The sequence below is a fragment of the Apodemus sylvaticus genome, chromosome X, assembly GCF_947179515.1.
Source record: "Apodemus sylvaticus chromosome X, mApoSyl1.1, whole genome shotgun sequence".
NCBI classification, from domain to species: domain Eukaryota; kingdom Metazoa; phylum Chordata; class Mammalia; order Rodentia; family Muridae; genus Apodemus; species Apodemus sylvaticus.
The window spans coordinates 121,245,449-121,269,428 of record NC_067495.1 but is presented as its reverse complement, the minus strand read 5'-3'; the positions used below and the strand labels follow the sequence as shown (position 1 = coordinate 121,269,428).

Genomic DNA, 23,980 nt, shown 5'->3' with positions numbered 1-23,980 from the left:
CTCAGCAGGAGAGGATGCGCCTAGCCCTGTAGTTACTTGATGTGCCAGGGTAGGGGGATACCCAGGGAGGGCTTCTCCCTTTTAAGGGGGGAGAACGAGGGAAGAAGTTGTGTGAGGGAGAAACTGGGAAATGGAGAGTGGATATTGGGATATAAAGTAAATAAGAAAATTAATGAAAACAAAACAAAAAAACCCCAAATAATATAGAATTTGAAAACATACTGCACGATAAGCAACTTACCAAAGATTCTCCAAGTGACTGGGTTAAATGAATATTATTTATATATTCTTGCCCCTTCTCATCCAATAGAAATTTACACCTAAAAGATTAAAGAAAATTAAACTCTACTAGCTGATAAATTAGTTTAGTATTAGTAAAGGCAGTCTCTACCATATAAATCCCATTAACTATCTTTGGGGGCCTGAGTTCAATCTAAAGAGCTCACAGGAGAGAACCAACAACTCCTCCAGGCTGTACTCTAACCTCCAATTGTGCATTATGCAATGTGCATGCCCCACCCATGCAACAAACAAACAAACAAATCAATAAAACCAATCTTTTCATTGTTGTTGTCTTTTTTGTATGTGTTATTGGAGATTAAACTAAGAGCCATGAGCACGCTAAGCAGACACTCCATCCCTGAACTGTAACATCAGTTCCCATCAAAGGCCATTCTGAAGCTGGCTTCAAATTTGCTACTTGGCCAAACATGACCTTGGACTTCTAAACTAAACCTCCTGTCTACATATCTCAAAAGCTAGGATTATAAGCAGAAATAACCATAAATCACCCGAGTCTTTTAAAAACAGGCTTTTATTTGAGATAGGGTCTTTCTAAGAAGTCCAGGCTGGCCTTGAGTATGCTTTGTAGCTTAGACACAAAGCACTGATATACAATTTCTTACCCAGCTATAATTTCAAGGCTAAAATAATGCTATTACTAATGCTAACAATATCAGTTGAGAACTTTCAATTTTCAAGTAAGAGTTACTATTAGGAAGACTGAGATGAAAACCTGGTGACTCTGGGCTATATATATAGCCTGTGCCAAAAAAGAAAATGGAAAAAAAAAAACGGTCAAAAAAGTTATTAGCCAGGCATGGTGGCCAACACTTGAATTATATACACTTAGATGATTAACCAAGAACAGAAGTTTAGTGCCATCTTTTGTGTGTGTGTGTCTGTGGTTTTGTTTTTTTTCCCCGAGATAGGGTCTCTCTGTATAGCCCTGGCTGTCCTGGAACTCACTCTGTAGACCAGGCTGGCCTCGAACTCAGAAATCTGCCTGCCCCTACTTCCCAGAGTGCTGGGATTACAGGCGTGCGCCACCACTGCCTGGCAGTTTAGTGCCTTCTTTGGCTACACAGTGAATTCTTGTCAATTCTTTTGGTACAAGACATATTATCCCAAAAAAGAAACAAACAAACAAAAAATAAGATACCTCGATAATTCTCAAGAGGCAGAAGCTGGGGGATTGCCATGAGTTTTAAGGCCAGTCTCATCTACACAGGAATTTGTAGGCTAGTTATGGCTACATAACAAAACCATATCTCAAACAAATAAACAAAACTAAAACTAAAAACAGGCAAAAGAAGCTATCAAGTTAGTACCCTAACACTGAATTATTACATCTATCTATCTATCTATCTATCTATCTATCTATCTATCTATCTATCTATCTATCTTTCTTTCTTTCTATCTATCTATCTTTCTATCTATCTATCTATCTATCTATCTATCTATCTATCTATCTATCTATCTATCTATCTTTCTATCTATCTATCTATCTATCTATCTATCTATCTATCTATCTATCTATCATGGTTTTTCAGGGTTTTTTTTGATATAGGGTGTCTCTGTATAGCCTGGGCTGTCCTGGAACTCCACAGACCAGACTGACTGCAAACTCAAGAGATCCACCTGCCTCTGCCTTCTGAGAGATGAGATAAAAGAGTTTCAAGATGGAGGCCAGCCTGGAAGATGTAGGCAATTTTAGGTCAACCTGAGCTACTGTGAGACCTTGTCTCGAATTAAAAAACAAACAAACAAACAAACATATACAATTATGATCATTCTTCAGGACTTCTCATGGCAATCTCCAAAGAGCCTACGTCTAAATAAAAAGTATATATTTTTGTATACTATGCTAAATAAAACAGTATACATTTTAATAATTTGTTTTTTAGAAATGGAATCATCTAAGTATCACACGACATATAAGCAGTGAATGTTTTGGTTACCAGAAGTCTTGGGTGGGTTTTTTTTTTTTTTTTTTTTTTTGCCTACAAAGTAGGTGACCCCGTTTCTGTAAACTTGGTGTGAATTTCAAGCCATAGTGAAGGCAAAAATAGTTGAGGTGAAAAGTAATTCAAATATTTCCACTGCACTATGTCCAATTTGCCTTTACTGAATGAACAATTAAGTATCTTACCCTGGATACCACTTAGCATGCTGTTCCCAAGGGTCTTCGCTTGGCTTCCAATCCGTGAGCCCTCCTCCACAGTGAAAGCACTTCACTTTATCGCCTTCACCTAACAAAACATGCAAGTAAAACTAGGCGTTTCTGTACAAGTCTAAGTTTTCAGAAAAATGCCCATTCTAACATTTAAGGGGTGTCTAAGTTACCTCATGGCTTAAAAGACAACATTCACATTCCATCTAGATATGATCTTTGTTACTTGAAGGAAAACACATACTAAATTCATCATCTCAATATAATGGGGTTAGTAGACTACAATGAAAGGAAAATCATAGTATTTATGTTAGAAACTATAATTGTTACATTCTTTCTAGTATATGTCATTTGGACCATCACTATTAAACTTACTTCATCAAACTGAAATCTGTAAGTTATATTCCAAATGTTAACAATAAAATTCAGCACAAATTACAAGGTAACTATCTTTAAGGACAGAGCTCTCTGATATGAAACAGATCTTTTAAGATTACTATGTTATGGGCTGGAGAGATGGCTTAGTAGTCCTCAGTTCAATTCCCAGCAACCACATGGTGGCTCATAACCATCTGTCATGGGATCCAATGCCCTCTTCTGGTGTGTCTGAAGACAGTGACAGTGAAATCACATACATAAAATAAATAATTCTAATAAAAAGATCACTGTTATATAACTGAAATAATTTTTATTTTGAATTTGGCATTATTTCCCTAAAATAAATGAGTCAGGCATGCAAATTAAAATAGTCCTAGAAGCCATCACACTGCCTGCTTTCCTTGAGACATGCATACGCATTGTTTGAAAAGTCCCCTGAAGCAGTACAGGCAGCTTCCAAATATGTGGTGTATGCTTTAAAGATGGACGTTAATGTTTGTTTGGTTGGCTTTTTGAGAGATGGTATCATGATCCAAACTGTCCAAACTGCCCTCAAACTCATGCTGACCTTTCTATCTTGGCTGATTGATTGCTGGAAGTACCATGTGGTACCATGCTAAGTTTGATGTCATGCTAAGTTTTACCATGAATTAAACCAAATTCTCTAATGTTAACTATTTTATGGCATTGTGGTGAAGCTTAGAGAAAATCCATGTAGCGAGTATTTTGAGCATACAGAATAGATGTTAAATAAATGGCAACTGGTATTACTAATAAATCCACCATCTATCAGAAATTGATACTATCTTTTCTCCTTCAACTCTAAATTCCCCAACCAAGAATTACTTGAACACAGATCTGACTCATAATAGTATTTTAACAAATTCAGTAGTTAAAGATGTAATATGAGTTCAGCAAATGATACCAATAACAAGCAAACTAAAAACAATGATTTTCCTTTTAGGAGCCCTGTGACATTTGGAAAGTAATTTTCTGGTGAAGTTTACCTAAAGCATAAAATCCAGCTCTTGCAAGCTGCTCCTTGTTAACTGAGTATATCCATGTTCCAAAAGTAACGATCCGTGCTTCGTATTCTGCCATGGCTGGATTTCTTGGAGAATTTATTGAATTTGGGAAATTCCTATCGGAACTCACACCAGATTCACTTCGGACATTAACATTCCGGCCCAAAACAAAGAAACAATTGGGAAAGTGTCTCCTGTGTTCTGACCAGGCACGATCACAGGGTTCCCAATTTTTCAGTTTTCCACCACAACAAAAGCATTGCACCTGATCATCAATGCCTGTGTAGTAGAGGCCAGCACTAGCCAACTCTCTGGGGGTTAAATGGGCATAGTCTGGCCAGTTCTGAAATGACTTCAATCTGGCTTCTTCACTACACATGGCAGGGTTCCTCGGGTATATGGTGTCTGAAATATCTACAACCTGTCCAGTTCTCAAGAGATAATCTGCATGAGTCTCAGATGGCCTGTCAAGAGCAAAACGATTTCTGTTTCCCACACAGTTTTCAGACTTGCACTGGCCATTTTGGATACCAGGATTTGTAGACTGCGAGGCACCATTTTCAAAATAAAAACCATTGATAAATCTGCAATTTGGGGATATTCTCCTGTGTCTTCCAACAGCTGAGTCTCCATACTGCCATCTATCTACTGCGGCGTGACAACTGAAACACTGCACTGTGTCTCCTTCGCCAGTGTAAAGAAAGCCGGCTCGTGCCAGTGTTGATGCTGAAACAGGACTGCTACTTGGGAAGTTAGCAAATGTTTTTAATCTATTAAACTCTTCTACAAATTCTTCATCCTTATTGGTGTCTGCAGGCACAAAAGTTCTAGATCCTTCAAAACTGTTAAAAGTCATCTTCTCTGGAAAATAGGACTTGTCCACCTTTTCTAAAAAGAGAACATTGCATTAGGAACTTCAAAACACAAAACATAAGGACTATACTTCTGATACTAAGTACTAATAAATTATCCAGGGATGACATAAAAATAATGGCACAATCACTAAGACACATTTTAATTCTAAACACTAGAGTCGCACATTACCAAAGCACTTGAGTTTTAAAGTCTGTGCTTTTGTTTGTTCTTGTTTTCACTGTTTGGGCTTCACATAATGCCAAACACATGCTCAAACACAGAACTACACCCCAGCCTCTTTCTCTCTCACTCATTTATTAGAGTCCTGGGGATCTATCAAAGGGCCTTTTGCAATTTAGGCAAGTGCTCTAGCAACGTGCCTCAACCTCAATCCCATTTTATCTTTTGGTGGAAAATAGTATATAAACAAACAGAGCAGAATTATTGATCTTAAGTATTCATTTTATATAAATATGGAAACTATGACACAGGAAAATTATAAATATTAAACACGTAAAGTCATTAATTAGGAAAAACATGAAAGCAGCATAAAATATGCAGATTGTTAAAGACTATGCATAATTGTTATAATGAATCATTACATATTCAAGGCATCAAGGTTCAATTTTTTACTATTTAAAAACAGATGAATGTTTAGAATGTTAATGCATCAATTTAAAATATATTTTTACTTTCTTGTTTAGCAAAACAAAGGTGCTCTGGCGGATGCCATGCTCAAGAGTATATAGGAAGCATAACTGAAATGATGGGTTAGAAAAAGAACATACACAGTTAGGTGGGTGGATCTGGGAGAAGCTGGGAAGGTAGGCACTATGATGAAATGCAATGTATAACATTCTCAAAGGACTAAAAAATATTAAACAAAAAAGTAAGTATTCACAATATATGCTTCTCATTTTCATGGGTAGAGTCCACTTTTGCTGTAAGTGGACCATTCCTTATTTTATGTGTGTACACAATACATACAACACAGAGGTGAGAAAAATAGACACGAACACACTTTACACATCCAAAATAGCCAAGCAGAGAAGGCCTTAAGAAACATTCTAAATATTTACAGATATTAACTGAAATTACTTTTGCTATCAACTTCTGTTGGTCACGGAACAATCTGTTTGAATGAAAGAGAATTTAGCAGCCTCATTAGAGCTGCCCAAATGATAATTGTGTAATGTTTAACCCAAATAACATCCCAAAAAGGAGTCCAAGAGTGGCAAGATAGTTTGTCCTCCAACAGGTCTGAAAGTGGAAAATACTGCTGCTAATAATTATACAAGGACAACAGCATCAATCATGGTCGCTTTAGGCAAAGGAGAAGAGCATGTGGTCACCCTAGCTACAGAAAAAACTGCTTCTCCAGAATCTTCCACATTGCCATAATGTCCTCAGTATACTTGCTGAGTGCAAAAATAAACAAATGGTTAAAACTCAAATAATTTCACAGTAAAAATAAAAGATTCTGATGTAAAAATGAGTGCACTGGGTACAGTCTCAAAGGAAGTCATACAAACAGTCAAATAACACGTGAAAACATATCAACATCACACCAAACACCAGGGGAATAAAAATTAAAGCCACAGTGCGGAATCACCCCGCACTATTAGGACAGCTATTATTTGATAGACAAAAACCATCAAATGCTGCTGAGGATGTGAACAACAGGGATCTGCAAACAGGAATGCAAACAGCCATTGTGGAAGACAAAATGGAGGCTTTCTGGTTTCCTGTAGACGTGTGCCTGATATGCATTCATTCGAGTGGGAATCATCATCTAGTACTCTCCATTTTGTGAGGCAGGATCTCTCAGATGAACTCAGAGCTCACTGACCCGCTTGCTCCAAGGGATTTCTTTTCTACCTCTATATGCACTGAGTCATCTCTCCAGGCCTAAAAGATCAGACAGAGTTCGGGGTTGGAGAGAGAGGGCTCAGCAGCTTAGAGGAGCTGAGTTCAACTCCCAGCACCCACAGCCATATCCAGCTGCTCACAATTACCTGGACCTTCAGCTTCAGGGATCTAATCCCTCTAGCTTGGCACCTGCACTCACATGCACACACCCACTTGTCCACAAACATACAAATACACATGTTTAAAAGTAAAACATTTCCAAACCAAGTAGACAGTGATGGAGATGTTGCCCAAGTAGTAGAGTACTTATAAAGATGCTCAAGGCCCTGGGGTTTAATCTGCAGCACTACAAAAACTGGGTGTGGTGGTACAACTATGATCTCAGAACTCATGAGGTAGAATGAGAGGATCAGAATTTCAAGCTCATTCTCAGCTACCTAACAAGATTTTAGGCCAGCCCGTGATACACAATCTCAAAAACAAACAAAGCAGAGACAGCTCTAAAACAGGATCCAGCAGTCTCATCACTGGGCAAACATCCAGGCTAATGAAATCAGTAGATTCAAGAGACACATGCGTGTGCACATTTATTATAGCACTGTGTGTATGTAAAATCAGGTTTAGGTGACCATTGCTGAATGGACAAAAAAATGTAGTATATTTATATAATATTTAGCCTTAGAAAGATTATAATTCTGCCACTTGCAGCAACATGAATAGAAATGAATGACATTATGTGAAAGGAAACATGTTAGGTACTTATGTGGAAGCTAAAAGGTTAACCCCCCAGAACAGTAGTTTAGGGAACCTGGATGAAGCGACACTGAATGGAAACAGGACGGTCAATGGGCATCAGGGTGCTGTAGCTGACCAGAAGTAATGCCATGTTTCCCTTTTTGTTTGGAGACACAGTTCACTGTGTGACCCAGGCTGGCCTCATAGGTACTGCTTAAGCCTGCACAGTCCCAGGATCACAGGCATGGATGACTAAGCCCTGCAGGATAAACAACTTTTCTTTTTTCCATGATTTTATGTGTGTGGGTAAATACGTTAGAGGTGCAGGCCTGTGCATGTGGAAGCCCAAAGTTGATGTTGGGAATCACCCCAAATTTTCAGTCCATCTTATTGGTTGAGACAAGATCTCTAAATAAAATCTAGACCTCACTGACATGTCTAGTCAGCTAGCCAGCTTGCTCTGGAGATCCTGTCTCCTCCTGGATTTAGGGGTACACTACCATGCCCACCCAACATTTATTTGGGTCCTAAAAATCAACTCCCAGGTCCTCGTGCCTGCATGGCATAGACTTTAGCCATTAAGTCACTGACCTAGCCCTGATTATAAAATGTTCTATAATAAACTAGGAAAACTATGATTGACAATAATTGACTACTTTAAAAGAGTTATCCCATATACGTATATAATTACTGATGTCAATTAAAAATATTTTTAAGGGCTCGAGAGATGGCTCAGCAGTTAAAGAGTATTGGCTGCTCTTCCAGAGGAGCTGAGCTGGGTTCATTCAATTTCACATCACAGTTCACAGTTGTTAGTAACTCCAGTTCCAGGGTATTCAATATCCTCATACGGACAGACATGCATACAAAATACTAATGCACGTGAAATAAAAACAAAATGACATCAGGATGTTGGATTCTCAATAACACACACACACACACACACACACACACACACACACACACACACACATACATTTAGGGACTTAGGGCGCTGAAACATGGGACATTGGATTAGAAAGCAGCCTGGGCCACATGAGACCCTCTCTGAGAAAAACAAAGAAAGACCAGAATGGTCACGATGTCTTGTTTTTGAGATCTTAGGAAGATTTATACAGAACTTTGGGCATTATCTAAGCACAGTATGTCTTAGAACATCAATTCCCTTTGAGTAATGTTTACAAATGCCTCTCTTGAAAAATGACAATAACCTTCAGGATTGTGTGGCTTTGCCAATTTTCACTGGTATTCACATATCCCTGACTTTTATCTATCTCTGAGAAATTTTTTAGAAAACAGTTTTAAATACTTTTAAGTATCATTTTCCAGATGTTTGAAAACATTCTGACAATAATGTTTAAAGTTCTTTATTGAATCAGCATAAGCTGGAAAATGACATAAACGATTCAAAGAAGCAAAAGGCTAGTTGATAAACTAGGGAGATGAAACCTAGTACAGAAATATGCAACATTTTGCATCGTTTTTTAAAAAAGTATTAAATATCTAAGGAAATGAACAAATGATTTAGAATGAAGTCACATAAAGGCAATCTTCCAGTTTAAAATCTTGGGATGTTAGTTAATTGCAAATTCATTACAAGCCAACATTACGTGGCTGCAGAAAAAACCCCCACAGCCTTCAGAGTGCATTAGTGTCCAGATGTGGAACACTCATGTCCAATTCAGATACATTATGAATATTAGTTCCAGCTCCAAACACACTTTAGGAGAGACACTGACAAATTTTCATGTCATTAGAAGAGCATTCAAGATAATAGAATATGAGGAATAGTTGGAAGAAACAAGACTATTTATCCCAAAAGAAAGGAAGGCTAACATGAGGGAAAGGAATCCAAATTCAATGTACCTTTACAGTGGAATTAAGGCCAATGTATATATTTAATACATTTTACTTATTTTTTTGCATTTTAAAATTTGTGTATGTGTGTTTGTGCACGTGTGCACAGGGCAGGGTATGTACCACAGCACATGTGTAGAGGTCAGAGGACAACTCTCAGGAGCCAGTTTTCTCCTTTTACCACGCAGACTGATGAAAGAAAAGCCAGGTCATTAGGTTTGGCAGCAAGTGGTCTTACCTGATGAGCTCTCTGGCTGCCTTATAACTAAAACATTTTAGCACCACATGCAAGTCAGAAAACTGGGGGGATGGGGGGTGGGACAGGGGGTTGTCGGAAGGATAACGAGGAAAGGGGATACCATTTGAAATGTAAATAAAGCAAATATCTAATTATATATATATATGTATACATATATATGTGTATATATATATGTGTATATATATGTGTATATATATATGTGTATATGTGTATATATATGTGTATATATATTATTTGAACATACTATGTGAAACTCATTTTTCTATGTGAAAACTCCTCTCTAGTATCACACATAATTATTAAACCAAATGTGGGGGGGGGGGGAAGAAAAAAGTCAAGTGCAGGGCTGGAGAGACAGCTCAGTGGTTAAGAGCACTGACTACTCTTCTGGAGGTCCTGAGTTCAAATCCTAGCACCCACATGGTGGCTCACAACCATCTGTAATGGGATCTTCTGGTGTGGCTGAATACAGCTGCAGTGTATTTACACATAATAAATAAATAAATCTTTGGGCCTGAGAGAGTAGGGCCAGAACAAGAAGAAGAGAGAAAAAAAAAAAGTCAAGAGGTCAAGTGCAGTACAAAACAAATGGGTCGCCTTTGAGAATATGAATCCTTCCCATCAGTGAGAGACTTGGGCAGTAGTAGTGTACACACCTTTAATCCCAACACTCTGGAGGCAGAGGCAGGCAGTTCTCCATGAGTTCAAGACAAGCCTGGAATACAGAGCAAGTTCCAGGACAGTAGGGGTTGATACAGAGAAGTCCTATCTGAAACATCAAATAATAAAATAAAATAAGACAAAAAAAAAGTGAGACTTCAATATAGCCTAGAAGACTAAGCATTTCAAGTCTATAATATTCCTGAAGAATGGCCAGCATAAACCAAATGATGAAAGTTACCTTCCTTGAGGTAATGTTTTACTTCTTGATACAATCGAAACATAAAATTAAAGGTCCACTCTTATTTTACAATGGCAGACATTTGTGAGTTCAATTATTCATCCCATTCTAGATATGGGAAACTTTGTCATTCCCTAGGAGCATCTCTCTGGGAAGCTTCCAAGAGGAGACATCGAGTGGATCTAAAACCACACTCCTGGAATCCTAGCAATCAGGAGTCTGGGGCAAGAAGGTGGTGACTTCTTGGTCAGTTTAAGACCCTTGCTTCAAAAAAATAAAATGAAAAGAGACCATTTTCTCAGGGATTAATCCCACGCTATTGGTTTAGGTTACATAGGTTTAGAAAGCAGTATTTGAACAAATACTGCATGTACACTGTAGGATGCAGAAGAGTGCCAAGAGTGAGTTACCAGATGTGTTAAAAGGGAAAGACAACCAAGAGAAACTGGGGGCAGAGAGAGAGCTTGGTAGTATGGCACTTACCCACAAAGTCTGTGCCTTGAGTTAAATCCTGACAATTAATTTAACAGTAAAGATCAGAAAAGAATTGCACCAAGTTGTTACTTGACCTTGAATCATGCACTTTGCCTGTGTGTGCCTCTCTCATATATGTGCATGCAATAAAACTCACACATACACACACAGAGAGAGAGAGAGAGAGAGAGAGAGAGAGAGAGAGAGAGAGAGAGAGAAAGGGAGAGGAAACCTGGGGTTGGGAGAAAAGTATAATTCTACAAAAAGCACAGAATTGTGAATATAGAAAAAACAGGGTCTAGGCCTATTGGAGAAACCTAACAAGAGAAAAAGATTTGACATGTAATAGAGTATGCTGAGATAATTTAAGGCTTCTCTGTAGCAGTATATTCAGGCTTTGTACTAAGCAGAAATGGAGAAAAGCGGCAAAGAAAGCTTTGCCATAAGAGAGAAGACAGGCAAAAATCCTGAGGGAAATGATTGGGGAAAACAGTACTACGGAAGTCAACAATGTAACATAATGGAACAGCAAGCAATGGTACATGCTTTTATGACAGATTTGGAAGACTTTATGATAGCGATATGTTTAAAACAGACATGAATGCTGGAATTAATTGCACATGGGAGGTGGAGTCAGGAGTCCAAGGGCAGCCTCTGTTACTAGTGAATTCAAGATCAATTTGATTACACAAGATCCTGTCTCCCTCACAAAAAGTAAAATACACACACACACACCACACACACACACACACACACACACACACACACGCACGCGCACCCTAGTCAGCTGTGTGAAGAAAACTATGGGTAAGTGCTAACTAAGAGCAGAGGGTTGATTGCTCACCTAGAGAGAAAATGAGGAGACATACAGAAACAAAACCACTGCTGATTTACTAACTGCGAATAACAAATGGTTTTTTTCTTTTAGATTTTTATTATAAGATGTAGAATAAAGGTTATTTGAATGTTGGAAAGGATATAAGAAAGATTGCTTCTACATTAAAGCATAATAATGACCAAGACCCAGTATATAATATTCAATGAAATGAAAAATGTTAGTTTGTGCAACAACAGTATCACAGTAACAGTATTGAAGATGATGAATTTTACTGGGACATGATTATAGACAGTAGGAAAAAAAGTGTTAGGAGTAGTGGCACATGTATTTAATCCTAGTACTTGTGAGGGAAGACAGAAGCAGGACAGGGGTATCTGTGAGTATGAGCCCAGCCTGGTCTACATAGTGGTTTCAGAACAGGCAGACCTATATTATAAGACCCTGCCCCCCTTCTGTGTGTGTGTGTGTGTGTGTGTGTGAGAGAGAGAGAGAGAGAGACAGAGAGAGAGAGAGAGAGTATTATAAAGCTTACAATATTACACATGATCTTTATCTCAAAATCTCTTTAAAAAGCAGGCAGGGAGTTTATGCAGGAGGACTGCTGGGAGGTCAAGACCAACCAGGGCTATCTATATAGAGTAAGCTCCAGGCCAACCTGGAATATACAGTGAGACCTTACCTCAAACCAAACAAACAAAGGAAGGAAGTAATGATGGATGGATGGAAAGAAGGGAAGGAAACTGCTAGTAGAAGAGTGGAAGTTGGGTGGCAGTGGGTGGGTGGAGGAGCACCCTCATAGAGGCAAAGGGGGGGGGCAGAGAGGACAGATGGGATGGGGGATTGTGGAGGGGTAACCAAGAAGGGAGATATCATTTGAGATGTAAATGAATAGAATGATTAATAAAAAAAGAAGAAGAGAGCAAGCCAAAGTGAGAGGCAGCTGCATCTGCAGGCGCATACATTACAGGTGCTTAGAAGCCTGCCTGTCACTCCTAAGGGAGTGCTCAGCAGGAACTGTGGATATGGAAGTCAAGAACAAGGTCAGCACCAAACTTCACTTAAACAAGAAAGGAAAAACCTGGAAATTCTAAGCAGCTTGACTACTGTAAAATGTAGAGATCTGTTAACATTTTAGTAGATCATGCAGACATCCAGGAAGACTTACTTAATAATGATAATAATCATTAGTAATGATAGTTAATAAGGTTATCTTTTTTCTTTTTCTTTTTTTTTTGGGAGGGGGTTGTTTTTTGGAGACAGGGTTTCTTTGTGTAGCCCTGGCTGTCCTGGAACTCACTCTGTAGACCAGGCTGGCCTCGAACTCAGAAATCCGTCTGCCTCTGCCTCCCAAGTACTGGGATTAACGGTGTGTGCCACCACTGCCCAACAATGATAACTATCTTAAAGCTACTATTTCACCTACTTAAAGCTATCTATCTTAAAGCTACTTACAACCTACTGTTCGGGATTTTTATACAGAGGAATAGAGAGGCAGTAAACAGTGACTTTGATACAATTATGTTATTTAGATTTAAAAAAAAAGATGTTTTAACTTGACTGGGGAGATGGCTCAGTGGATAAAAATCACTTGCCATCCAATGTGATGTCATGAATTTGAAACTCTAGAATCCACATAAAATTGGGACAGATGTGGAAAGCATCTGTAATCCCAGCGGTCCTATTGTGAGATGGAAGGAAGAAACAATAGAATCTCTGGAAGTTCAAGGACCAGCTAACCTGGCACAGAGTGGAAAAACAACAAAGGAGCCCTGTTTTGAACAAGGTGAAAGCAGAGGACCACGGTTGCCTTCTGACACACACACACACACACACACACACACACACACACACACACACACACACACACGGTGTGGGAGAGAGCATATTTTAATTGATTCATTTTGTTCTATTTGCAACAAATAGTCAATATCTAGTCAGTGGTACGCTCTAAGTCTTTAGACTTCTGTTTTCTATCATAGATGTGGATGCTCTCCCATAAACTTACTATAGACCTCCCACTTACAATCACGGTGCTAAATATTATCTGCCATGGTTTCATTTTAAGGGAATATAACACATAGCTTAGGAAAAAGACCCAGGGATCCTTATATCCCAGTTTGTTTCAAGAGGTCTGGCTTACACAGAATAATGTTAGTTGTTTATGCTTTAGAAGCTAATAGTACATGTTAAGCATGATACTTCATGCATATAAGCCCAACTACTTGGGAGACTGAGGCAGTAAGCCCGCAGGTTTAAGGTATGCCTGGGTTACATACCAATTTTAAAGTCAGCCTCCACTACATGAGTTTGAGGGTAGCCTGAACTATATAAAACCCTATGTCAACCAGAATGGAAAATCATATTTTCGTAGAAAATAGCAGTGTGCTACTGGCTAAAGGTGTTCCTACACCTGAAAGCCTAAAGAAACCTTAACAGAAGAAATATTTCTGTTTTAAGACTGGAAGAATGCTTCTCCCGCCTCACATTGAGTTTTGCAAACACACGCTCCCAATAAAAACTCCTAAGCTAAAACAATTATATTATGAAACCATTGTTGTCTTCTAAGTGAGGATACCACAGAACTTGTAAAATGATCTTTTCTGACCTTTAGAGTGGGCATGGTATGTTACACTTGTAATCCCACCATGCAAGAGGCTGAAGCAGGACAGTATTGTGATGCCAGTCCCGAGATCCATACTAAGTTCTAAGGCAGCCAAAGGTAGATAGCAAACTTGTCTCAAATAACACAGAAGTGGCTGGAGCTTAGCTGGAGAGCACTTGTGTGCAATGTGTGATGGGAAGCCCTACACTCAATGTCCAGGACGTCCCAAAAAGGAGGAAGGGAAATAAAACTAAGCTAGAGTTGAACTTGGATACCAGTTGCCTAGAATAGGTATGGGAAACTAGCACAAGCACAAGTGCTGTATTGGCCACTGTTTAGGACTGAAGGCTCTAACTGGGGAGTATTGGGTGTTGGCAGCAGCAGGACTAAATCTTACATCACACTCATAGCTCCCCAACTCTGTGAGCACACAAAAACCAGGAAACAGCACATACACTTCGTGCTTTAATTATGTTCATGGTATTAGAGATGAAACTCATGGTCTCATGCCTGCTAAGCAAATGTTCTACCACTGAGCTACACCCCTAGCTCCATAAACGTGTACTTTAATTTTATAGCAGTTGACTTATAATTTAATAAAGCTTTTAAAATATAAAAATGTACAGCAATTGCTGCTTTCGGTATGGATACTGTGCGGCACAGTGTTTTCAGAATGACAGTGAAAGGACTATGACATTTCTGTTTTAAGTGCTTGCATATTTAACTCATTTTTCCAGAACCTTCCCCCCGAACCCCGACACTGGGTTTCTCTGTGTAGCCGTGGCTGTCCTGCAACTCACTCTGTAGACCAGGCTGGCCTCGAACTCAGAAATATGTAGCAGTACTACTATTATTATTCTATTTTTGAGGGAAACAGAGAATGGGCTCCTACGTATTTAAAAGTTCTATTCATTTATTTTTTAGGTGAGGGAGCTTGTACCACAACATGCATGTAGAAATCAGAGACCAACTTGCTGGGATCAGTTCCCTTCTTTCATCATGTGTGCCCAAGGGATTGAACTCCACTCATAAATAAGACTTGGCAGCAAAGTACATTTCGCTGCTGAGCCATCTTCTTGGCCCCCATTGTGTCTTTTATTTGATTTTGAGACAAGGTCTCACTCTGTAGCTCTCACTGGTCTTGGACACAGAGATCCACCTGCCTCTGCCTCCTGAGTGCTGAGACTAAAGATGTGCACTACTATGTCTAGTTGCATTTTTATTTCTTTTTTGTTTTATTTTTAGACTGGGTTTCTATGTGTAGTCTTGGCTGTCCTGGAACAGAATGGCCTCAAAATCAAGGGATCCAACTGCCCCTGCCTCCGAGTGCTGGGATTAAATATATGCGCCACTACTTCCTGGCAATTGTAAAAATTTTAAAAGGTATATGTCACTGCCTCTGCTAATGAGAGTCCTTAAATAATATAGCCTTATTTTTCAGTCTTATTGGAATTCCTGCATGCTTATTTGTATATTAGTACGCTTTTTGTTGATCTGTGGTTCTGGGGATGGAACCTTACACATCTAGGCAAGTGATCTAAGGCTGGATTATATCCTCACCTAGTTTAGGTTTTTAACATTTTTACTTACCTTCAAAGCTTAACTTTGTGTGTATGCTTGGGGGAGAGGCATGCGCAATCTGCAGCATGAGTAGAGACCCGAGAGGAGCTTTGTGGAGTCAGTTCTTCCTCTCACCTTTACATGAGTTTTGGGGACTGAACATGAGTTCAGCAGGTTAGCACAGCAATGCTTTACCTGCTGAGGCATCTCACGAGTCCATTCGGAATTCTGTGACTGGGTAGCTATTACTCAGTTAGCAGACTCACCTTGACCCTGCTTTGTAGTCCAGGCAAGCTACTGAACTTGGTAATTCTCCTCTTTTGCTCTCTAAGTGCTAGGATTACAGGCCATTTCAAGCTTCTGGTGTGCATTTATTATATGGGGGCAAGGAGAGAGTTGAAACAAGTTTTTTTTTTTTTTTTTATACATCCCAAGTTTGTCTAGAGCTAGCAATAAACTCACCATCCTCCTGCCTCAGTCTTTCATAAACTGGGATTGCAGACAACTATGCCTGACACATTTATATTCGTTTAATGAGTTCCCGTACCATAATGTTTTAGATACAAAATCTACCACCACCACCACCAACAACAACAACAAACATTTTACACAAACAAAAACCTGGTATATGTTTTTACACAAAGACTTTGTATTCTCTTCTTTTTTTCGTGTATGTTCTACTGTGGATCATATTGGGGGCCAGTGCTCTGTCCTGGAGCTATATTCTTAGCCTGACTGGATGGATTTTTAGTCGGATTATACTACAAACACTATCTTAGCTTAAAATAAAAAAGGAGGCATGAGAGATGACTTAGCAATTAAGAGCACCGGCTGCTCTTTCAGGGGACCTAGGCTCAGCTCCTAGCACCAGCATGGCAGCCCACAACTGTTTGTAACTCTAGTTCTAGGGGATCCAATGCCTGTCTAGCCTCTGGGGACACCAGGTACATATGTGATACACACATACATGCAAACAAAACACTCTCATATACATAAAATAATTATTCTATGTAAACCCTATTTTCAAGTAAGGTTAAGAACAATTAATTGTTTTACAGTGTGACTTGGACTTTAAAAACAGCTATTAAGTGGACATAAACCACCTAAACAATTCAAGTTCTATCTATCCGCTCCTGTACCTTAAACTAGGGCCCTTCCCAGGAGCAAGGATTCTCACTAGTCTCTTAGGTATTCTTCCAGAAATGGTCTAGGAATACAGAAGCATGTATAGGCATTTACGTCTAGACATCCAGACTTCAACACATCTTTAACTCCATTTAGGAGGCAGAGGCAAGAGAATAGTCACAACCTCACAGCCAGCAGGATTACACAGAGTACCAGACCAGCCTGAGCTACAGAATAAAAACCTGCTTCAATAAACTTACAAGCAAATAACCAAATAAAGTGAGGTGTGGTGGCATATGCACATGGGAGGTGGAGGCAGGAGGATAAGGAATTCAAGAACATCTCTGGCCAGAAGAGACCCTATGTGAAAGAAAAGAAAAAAAAAAGATTTTAGTTTTACTTTTCTGAGAAACCTCCAGGTTTCTATAGTGGCTAGACTAATTTGCATTCCCACCCCCAGCAAGTTCCCTTCTCTTCATACTCCAATTTTCAACATTTGCTATTTTTTTTTGTTTTACTAACAGCCATTCTGTAAAAGGAGTAGTAGGGGTGAATACTGTCAAAACACATTATATGATATTCTCAAATTAATAAAAACATTGTATCAAATAGTTACCACAGAAAGAATAAAATTGGCCCAGTGTTCTGGAAAGTATCCTGACAGTAAATGTAAAAAAAATGTTGAACATGAATACTGTCATCTTAGAAATGTTGTCTATGAGTTTATCTAGAGGAAATATTAAAAATAATCTATATCGGGGACTATAGAGATAGCTCAGTGGTTACAAGCACTGGCTTGCTCTTCAGAGGTTGAGTTCAATTCCCAGCAACCACATGGTGGCTCACAACCATCTGTAATGGAATCTGATGTCCTCTTCTGGTGTGTCTGAAGACAGCTATAGTGTACTCACATATATTAAATAAATAAATAAATAAATAAATAAATAAATAAATAAATAAATAAATAACATAAGCCCTGTTCGAAGCCAACCTGGACTATATAAAAAAAAATAAAAATGGTCATTTTTGACTGATGTAAAATAGGATCTCAATGCTGTTTTATTTCTATGTTCCTGATAGCTGAAGATAGTGGACACTTTTAAGTTTATTGGATATTTATATTTCATCTTTTGAGAACCATGTATTGATTTCATTAGCCCAATTCCTGATTGGACTGCATAGCTCTCTACTCTATAGCTATGCACTTCACTGCTGAACTCTGAGGTTGGGAAAAGACTTAGTGTCTAATTCTGCCGGGTATAGTACTCACTCACTATTTAGCATGCATTGGTTTCAAACTCAAAGCTATCTTTTAGTCTCAGCCTCTTGAATGCTGGAATTACAAGTGTGAGTCAGTACACCCACTTTTATTGCTGGACATAAAGTTCACAATTTCTAACTACTATCAACAATATCAAGAGTGAATGTTAGCTGGCTATGATGGCGCACACCTTTAATCCTAGTATTCATGAGGCAGAGGCTGGTGGACCTCTGTGAATTCAGGGCCAACCAATGCTACATAGTAAGACTCCCCTGAAAAAAAGAAAGTAATTGGGAAACCGGGAGTGGGGAGGGGGCAGTAGGAGACAAGGACGAATAGAAACAAAGTAAAATGACATACATGTGTATGACAATGTCACAACGAAACCATCACATTGTATAAGCATTTAAAAATTAATAAAAATAGAATGCACTGTGCTGGCAAAATGGGTCAGTGGGTAGAGGCAATTTCCATCAAGCCTAGTGGTGTGAGTTTGATCCCTGGGACCAGCATGGTAAGAGAGAACCAACTCCCAAAGGTTGCTCTCTCATCTCCAAAATTAATGCCATGCCATGCCGGTGTATATGCACAAACTCACTCTCTAAATAAATGCAATTTTAATGGGAGGACCCTGTCTAAATCTGTTTCTATCTTATTTGTTTTTCACACCAATATTAAATGCTCTCAAGTGGAAATGGATCGTGTCTTAGTCGTACCTCCTTTTAATTCATCCTGGTTTTTGTTTTTAAACCAACAGTGGCTTTAAGGAAAGATATGAATTCACTTATAATTCTACCAAGAAAGAGATGAACATGGCAGCAGAAAAATCAGAATATTTGCAAATAGGTACTATAAAAATTCTCAAATGTACACAAAACTGTTAAATCTCATTTGTAATCAAAACAATTTTTAAATTCCTATACAATGTGATGGGTTTTGTTGTGACATGATGCTATTCTTACCTTATTAGGCAATAATCAGTATCCCAATCAATGTAACCCACAAACATGTAAAGGTATAGGACAACAGACAAAAACTGACACTGATACGTTACTCTCAGGGAAATAAAACCAGATCATGGCTGTATTAGTCAGTGTTCTATTGCTGTGAAGAGACACCATGAGCAAGGCAACTCTAATAAGGAAAAGCATTTCATTGGGGCTGGCTTACAGTTCAGAGATTTAGTCCATTGTCATCACGGCGGAAACCATGGCAGGATCCAGGCAGACACTGTGCTGGAAAAGGAGCCTGAGAGTTCTATATCTGGATCAGCAGGCAGCAGGAAGAGAGAGTGACACTGGGCCTGGCTTGGGTCCATACCACAGTGTCAAATCCCATACCCACAGTGACACACTTTCTCTAACAAGGCCACACCTATTTCAACAAGGCTCCCTGTGAGTCTATGGAAGCCATTTTCATTCAAACTACCATAGTAGCTAAGTTAGCTAAGTCCTGCTAAACATACAAAAAACACAATATTCACTGGGCAGTGGTTGGCACATGACTTTGATCTTAGAACTCAGGAGGCGGGAGTCAGGCAGGTCTCTGTGAGTTCAAGGCCAGCCTGATATATAGAACTAGTTTTAGGACATACAGGGCTACACCAAGAAACACAGTCTCGAAAACAACAACAACAAAAGCACCCTCCCAAACAACCCAAAGCCACAATATTAAACAGAAGACAGTACTAAGGTAATATGGAACCATATACAACCACTATAAACTTAGGGTGGACAGCTGAGATGGCTCATCAGGTAAAGGCCTGGCAATCTGAATTTAATCTACAATTTCTAGGTGGGAGTGGGAGTGGGAGTAGGAGGAGAGGGAGAGGGAGAGAGAGAGAAGGGAGGAAGGGAACTGATTCCACAAAGTATCCCTCTTCCACATGGACATTGTCTCCCAATCCACCTACCCCTCCCCTGCAGAACACTATAAAACATATACACATTTAAAGAACTCAAATCCTAGACTGTAGGACTACTATACTGTAGTCAGTGGTAGAACATTTGCCCAACATGCATGGGCATTCTATCCCCAGAAACATAGCAAAGAACAACCAAAAACCCCAAAAGCTCAAGTTTTAGATGAATACTAAATTATAATAGATATATTGTCACAATACTCTATTAAGTGAAAAAGTGGGTATAAATCTTTGATATAACTAATTGGTAAAATGCCTACTTAGCATGCATGAGGTCCTGGGAGCCCTAGTATGATGATGATGATGAGATAAACTATATAACCCAATATTAAAAGCATAAAGTGGCAATGTTAGACACTGAAATTCTATTGTTGCAAGGCATGGTGACTCACAAGTATATTTCCACATTGAAAAGGTTGAAGTAGGAAAACTACTCAATGTTTGAAGTGAGCCTGGGATACACAGTGATTTTCAAGCCAGCTTGGGCCACAATGTGAGACCCTATCATTAAAATCTTATCTCTTTTATTTTTGGTTGTGAGCATAGTCTTTAATAGCTGAGCCATTGGGGGTGGGGTGGGGGGAATGTGATTGGATCTCAAGTGACTAAATTAATAAAACAGAAAGCAGGCTGAGCTCCAGGTTCCTGCCTGACTTCCCTTAATGATGGACTGCAACCTGTAAAGCAATAAACTTTCTTTCTCTTCTACCCTCAAAAAGGTATCTCTGAGTAAAGCTATTGCTGACTTATTTTCTCCTTTGTTTATTTCTTTTGCCATTTAAATTTTACCCAGCAAGCATTCTGATTTATAATCAAACAACTAAGCAGGTAGACTTTTAATTTGTCAGGGGGCCATTGTACAATCCTGCCCACCAGACAGAGTACCATCTGGCTACTATCCATGTCAAAATACTTCATCTGTGAATACATTACCCAAATTAACTGAGTATTGAGACCTTGTACTGCCAGGCTTTGACTTTTTATTGAAGACAATCTTCATAAATTATGGGAAGACAAAAAGATAGGTTCTTTACTTTGCTACCTGAAATTTGTTGCCAGTTTGCTACTGTCTAGGAGGAAAACATACAAGAGGAATAATTGTAAATTGATGTCAATACTGTTGTTGATCATCAGGTTAGACCAGCGACAGAAAAGATAAAGTCCCAGTGAAGGACAGGTCATATTTCAAATGCCTTTTGACCCACTGGTTAGATGGAAAGAACACAGCCACAAAACAGGTTAAAAGACCAGTTATTTTCTGATTGCTACTTTATTGGAGGGGATGGAAATCTGTCTATTTTTGATATAGATAGGATCTTACTCTGTAGAACAGGTTTGCATAGAACTCACTAGGTAGCTCAGGCTGGCCTTCAATGTTCCCTGCTTTAGCTTACAAGATGCTGGCATTAAAGGTCTAAGTCATATTTGTATCTAGCTCATTAGTTTTCAAGTTGAAAAGTATTTTTAACTGATTTCTAACCATTCATTTATTGGCTTGTAAATAATTAGGAGGACCTGGTGATGCACAACTTTAATCTTAGCACTAGAGAAATAGTGGCAAGCAGATCTGTGAACTTGAGGGCAGCCTGGTCTACATAATGAGTTCTAGGGCACTACCCCAGGAATACACAAAGAAACTCTGTCTCCAAAAAGAGAAAGGAAGGGAAAGGAAAGGAACAAAAGAAAAAAAGGACACATGATTTTAGAGGCTTAATACACACAATGGACTTGCCTCTTCAAGCCAAAAATGAACCTCAGATAACTTTATCAACTTTGTTTACTCTTCGTTTTATTCCCCATATACTTTTTTTTTTGATTTGGTTTTTTTGAGACATGGTTTCTCTGTATAGCCCTGGCTGTCCTGGAACTCACTCTGTAGACCAGGCTGGCCTTAAACTCAGAAATCCACCTTCCTCTGCCTCCCAGAGTGCTGGGATTACAGGCGTGCACCACCACCGCTCAGCTCCCCATATACATTTTATAAAGAGGCAGCAGTTGAGATATAATTATACTGAAAATTAAAAGTATTGTATGTTTGTAGACATTCACAAATTAAATTGCACACAATGAGCTGGGACATGCCTTGAGACAGCAGACATCTGTGGGTTCCAGGCCTGTCAGAGGTAAAAAATGAGATGGTCTCAAAATATTAAAAAACAATTCATAAGATGAACTATGTGCTGAACAGGATAGCAGAAGTCACTCCATTTACAGATTAAGATACTAAAGCATATGGAAATGAAAAATTGACCAAGGCCATAGAGAGAATTACAAGTTATCCTGATTTTCTGTACTCAATTAGATAACTTATTCTGACAGTGACCAGGGTACAATACTAACAATCAGGTGATCCCATAATGCCATGTTGGGTGTTCATTTAGTGAATGATTTGGTAAAGATTACCCACCCTAGAAATTTCTCAGAATAAATTATTATTATTATTATTATTATTATTCAAACCTTGTGATAGAAGCCAAGGCCCATGCACATGAGGAAAACATTCTACCATGGCTATACTGGAATATAGTATTTTTATTTTATGTTCATACTAGGAATCACTTTCAAGCAAGTGCTGAAAGAAATTATTTTGCTTACTTTTGAGACAGGGCTTCACATAGCTCAGGCTAGCCATATACTTGTTTTATAGTAGGAGGGATGGAGGTCATACACTTAAAACAAATCAAATCCCACTTACATTTTGTTTATTGGTGGAGGCACTGTAAAAGTCAGGACAACTTTCATTTCACCATGTGGATTCAAGATTAACTCAGGTGTCAGGCTTGGTGGCAAGTCACTTTTTACACTGATTCATCTCACCAGCATTCATCTTGATTAGCACTCTTGATCCACCTGCCTCTTTCTCCCAAGTGTTAGGATTAGAAATGTGCAGATTTGTGCTACTATGCCTGGCTATTTACTTATTTTTACATCCCAATAGCTGCCCTTCTCCCGGTCCCTCTCATAGAGCCCCTCCCCCGTCCCTTTCTTAGAAATAGTGCCACACTATGTATGTAGTGCAGACTGGCCTCAAAAGTTGTGATCCTCCTCTTTTAGTCTCCTAAGCTGTGATAACAAGTGGGTACCACCATGCCAGGTCTTTGAAACAAATTCCTGATGGGAGTCTTTTTTTTTTCTTTTTCCCACTATAAAAACATTCTGCTCTATGTATAAGCAACTTTGTTGTCTATAGTAAAACATTTGGTAGGTTTATCCTGTCTAGGTTTTATTTTCATTTAATTTATTTTCCTTTTTTCTAAAGGTAGGCTGTCATGAAAGTCTGACTTAAAGCTTACTATGTCTCCCAGGATGGCCTAGAACTCCTGATCCTCCTGCCCTCACCTACCAAGTGCTTGTCTTATAAGCATGCACCATCAAGCCTAGCTCTGCCCGCGTTTTAACTTATAAACAGACAAAGTAATCTACCTCAGTAAAGATAACCTAGACTTAAAAGTACATATTTAAGGCCAGGCGGTGGTGGCGCACACCTTTGATCCCAGCACTCTGGGAGGCAGAGGCAGGCGGATTTCTGAGTTCGAGGCCAGCCTGGTCTACAGAGTGAGTTCCAGGACAGCCAGGGCTACACAGAGAAACCATGTCTCAAAAAAAAAAAAAAAAAGTACGTATTTAATGTCACTGAGTACCAAATACTATCTTGACATTTTTATTTTGCTTGATACAATCACATAGCGAAATGCTTAGGGGTAGGTAAATATTTGTTCTAATCCAAAATCTGTGATGAAATAAAATGAGAAATCGCCTTAATTTAAACATGGCTTATTTTCTATATCCTGTCCTCTTTTCTTCTACCATGTTTCCTTTGATTAATAACTAAAATTTGTCAGTGTACTTTTAAAATTTAGAATGTTTT

At 38.9% G+C, this 23,980-nt stretch overlaps 1 protein-coding gene across 4 annotated transcripts in view; it reads right to left on the bottom strand.

Annotated features, from left to right (window-relative positions):
* Window positions 1-23,980, bottom strand: part of Xiap (X-linked inhibitor of apoptosis) — a 53,585-nt gene that overhangs the window by 12,283 nt on the left and 17,322 nt on the right. For all 4 annotated transcript variants that reach the window (XM_052170130.1, XM_052170128.1, XM_052170127.1 and 1 more), the window contains 3 exons: window positions 3,838-4,743; window positions 2,432-2,531; window positions 242-320 (listed from right to left, as the gene is read on the bottom strand). In XM_052170130.1, coding sequence (XP_052026090.1) covers window positions 242-320; window positions 2,432-2,531; window positions 3,838-4,711 — 1,053 coding nt within the window. In that variant the 5' untranslated portion in view covers window positions 4,712-4,743. The remainder of the gene's footprint in view (window positions 1-241; window positions 321-2,431; window positions 2,532-3,837; window positions 4,744-23,980) is intronic.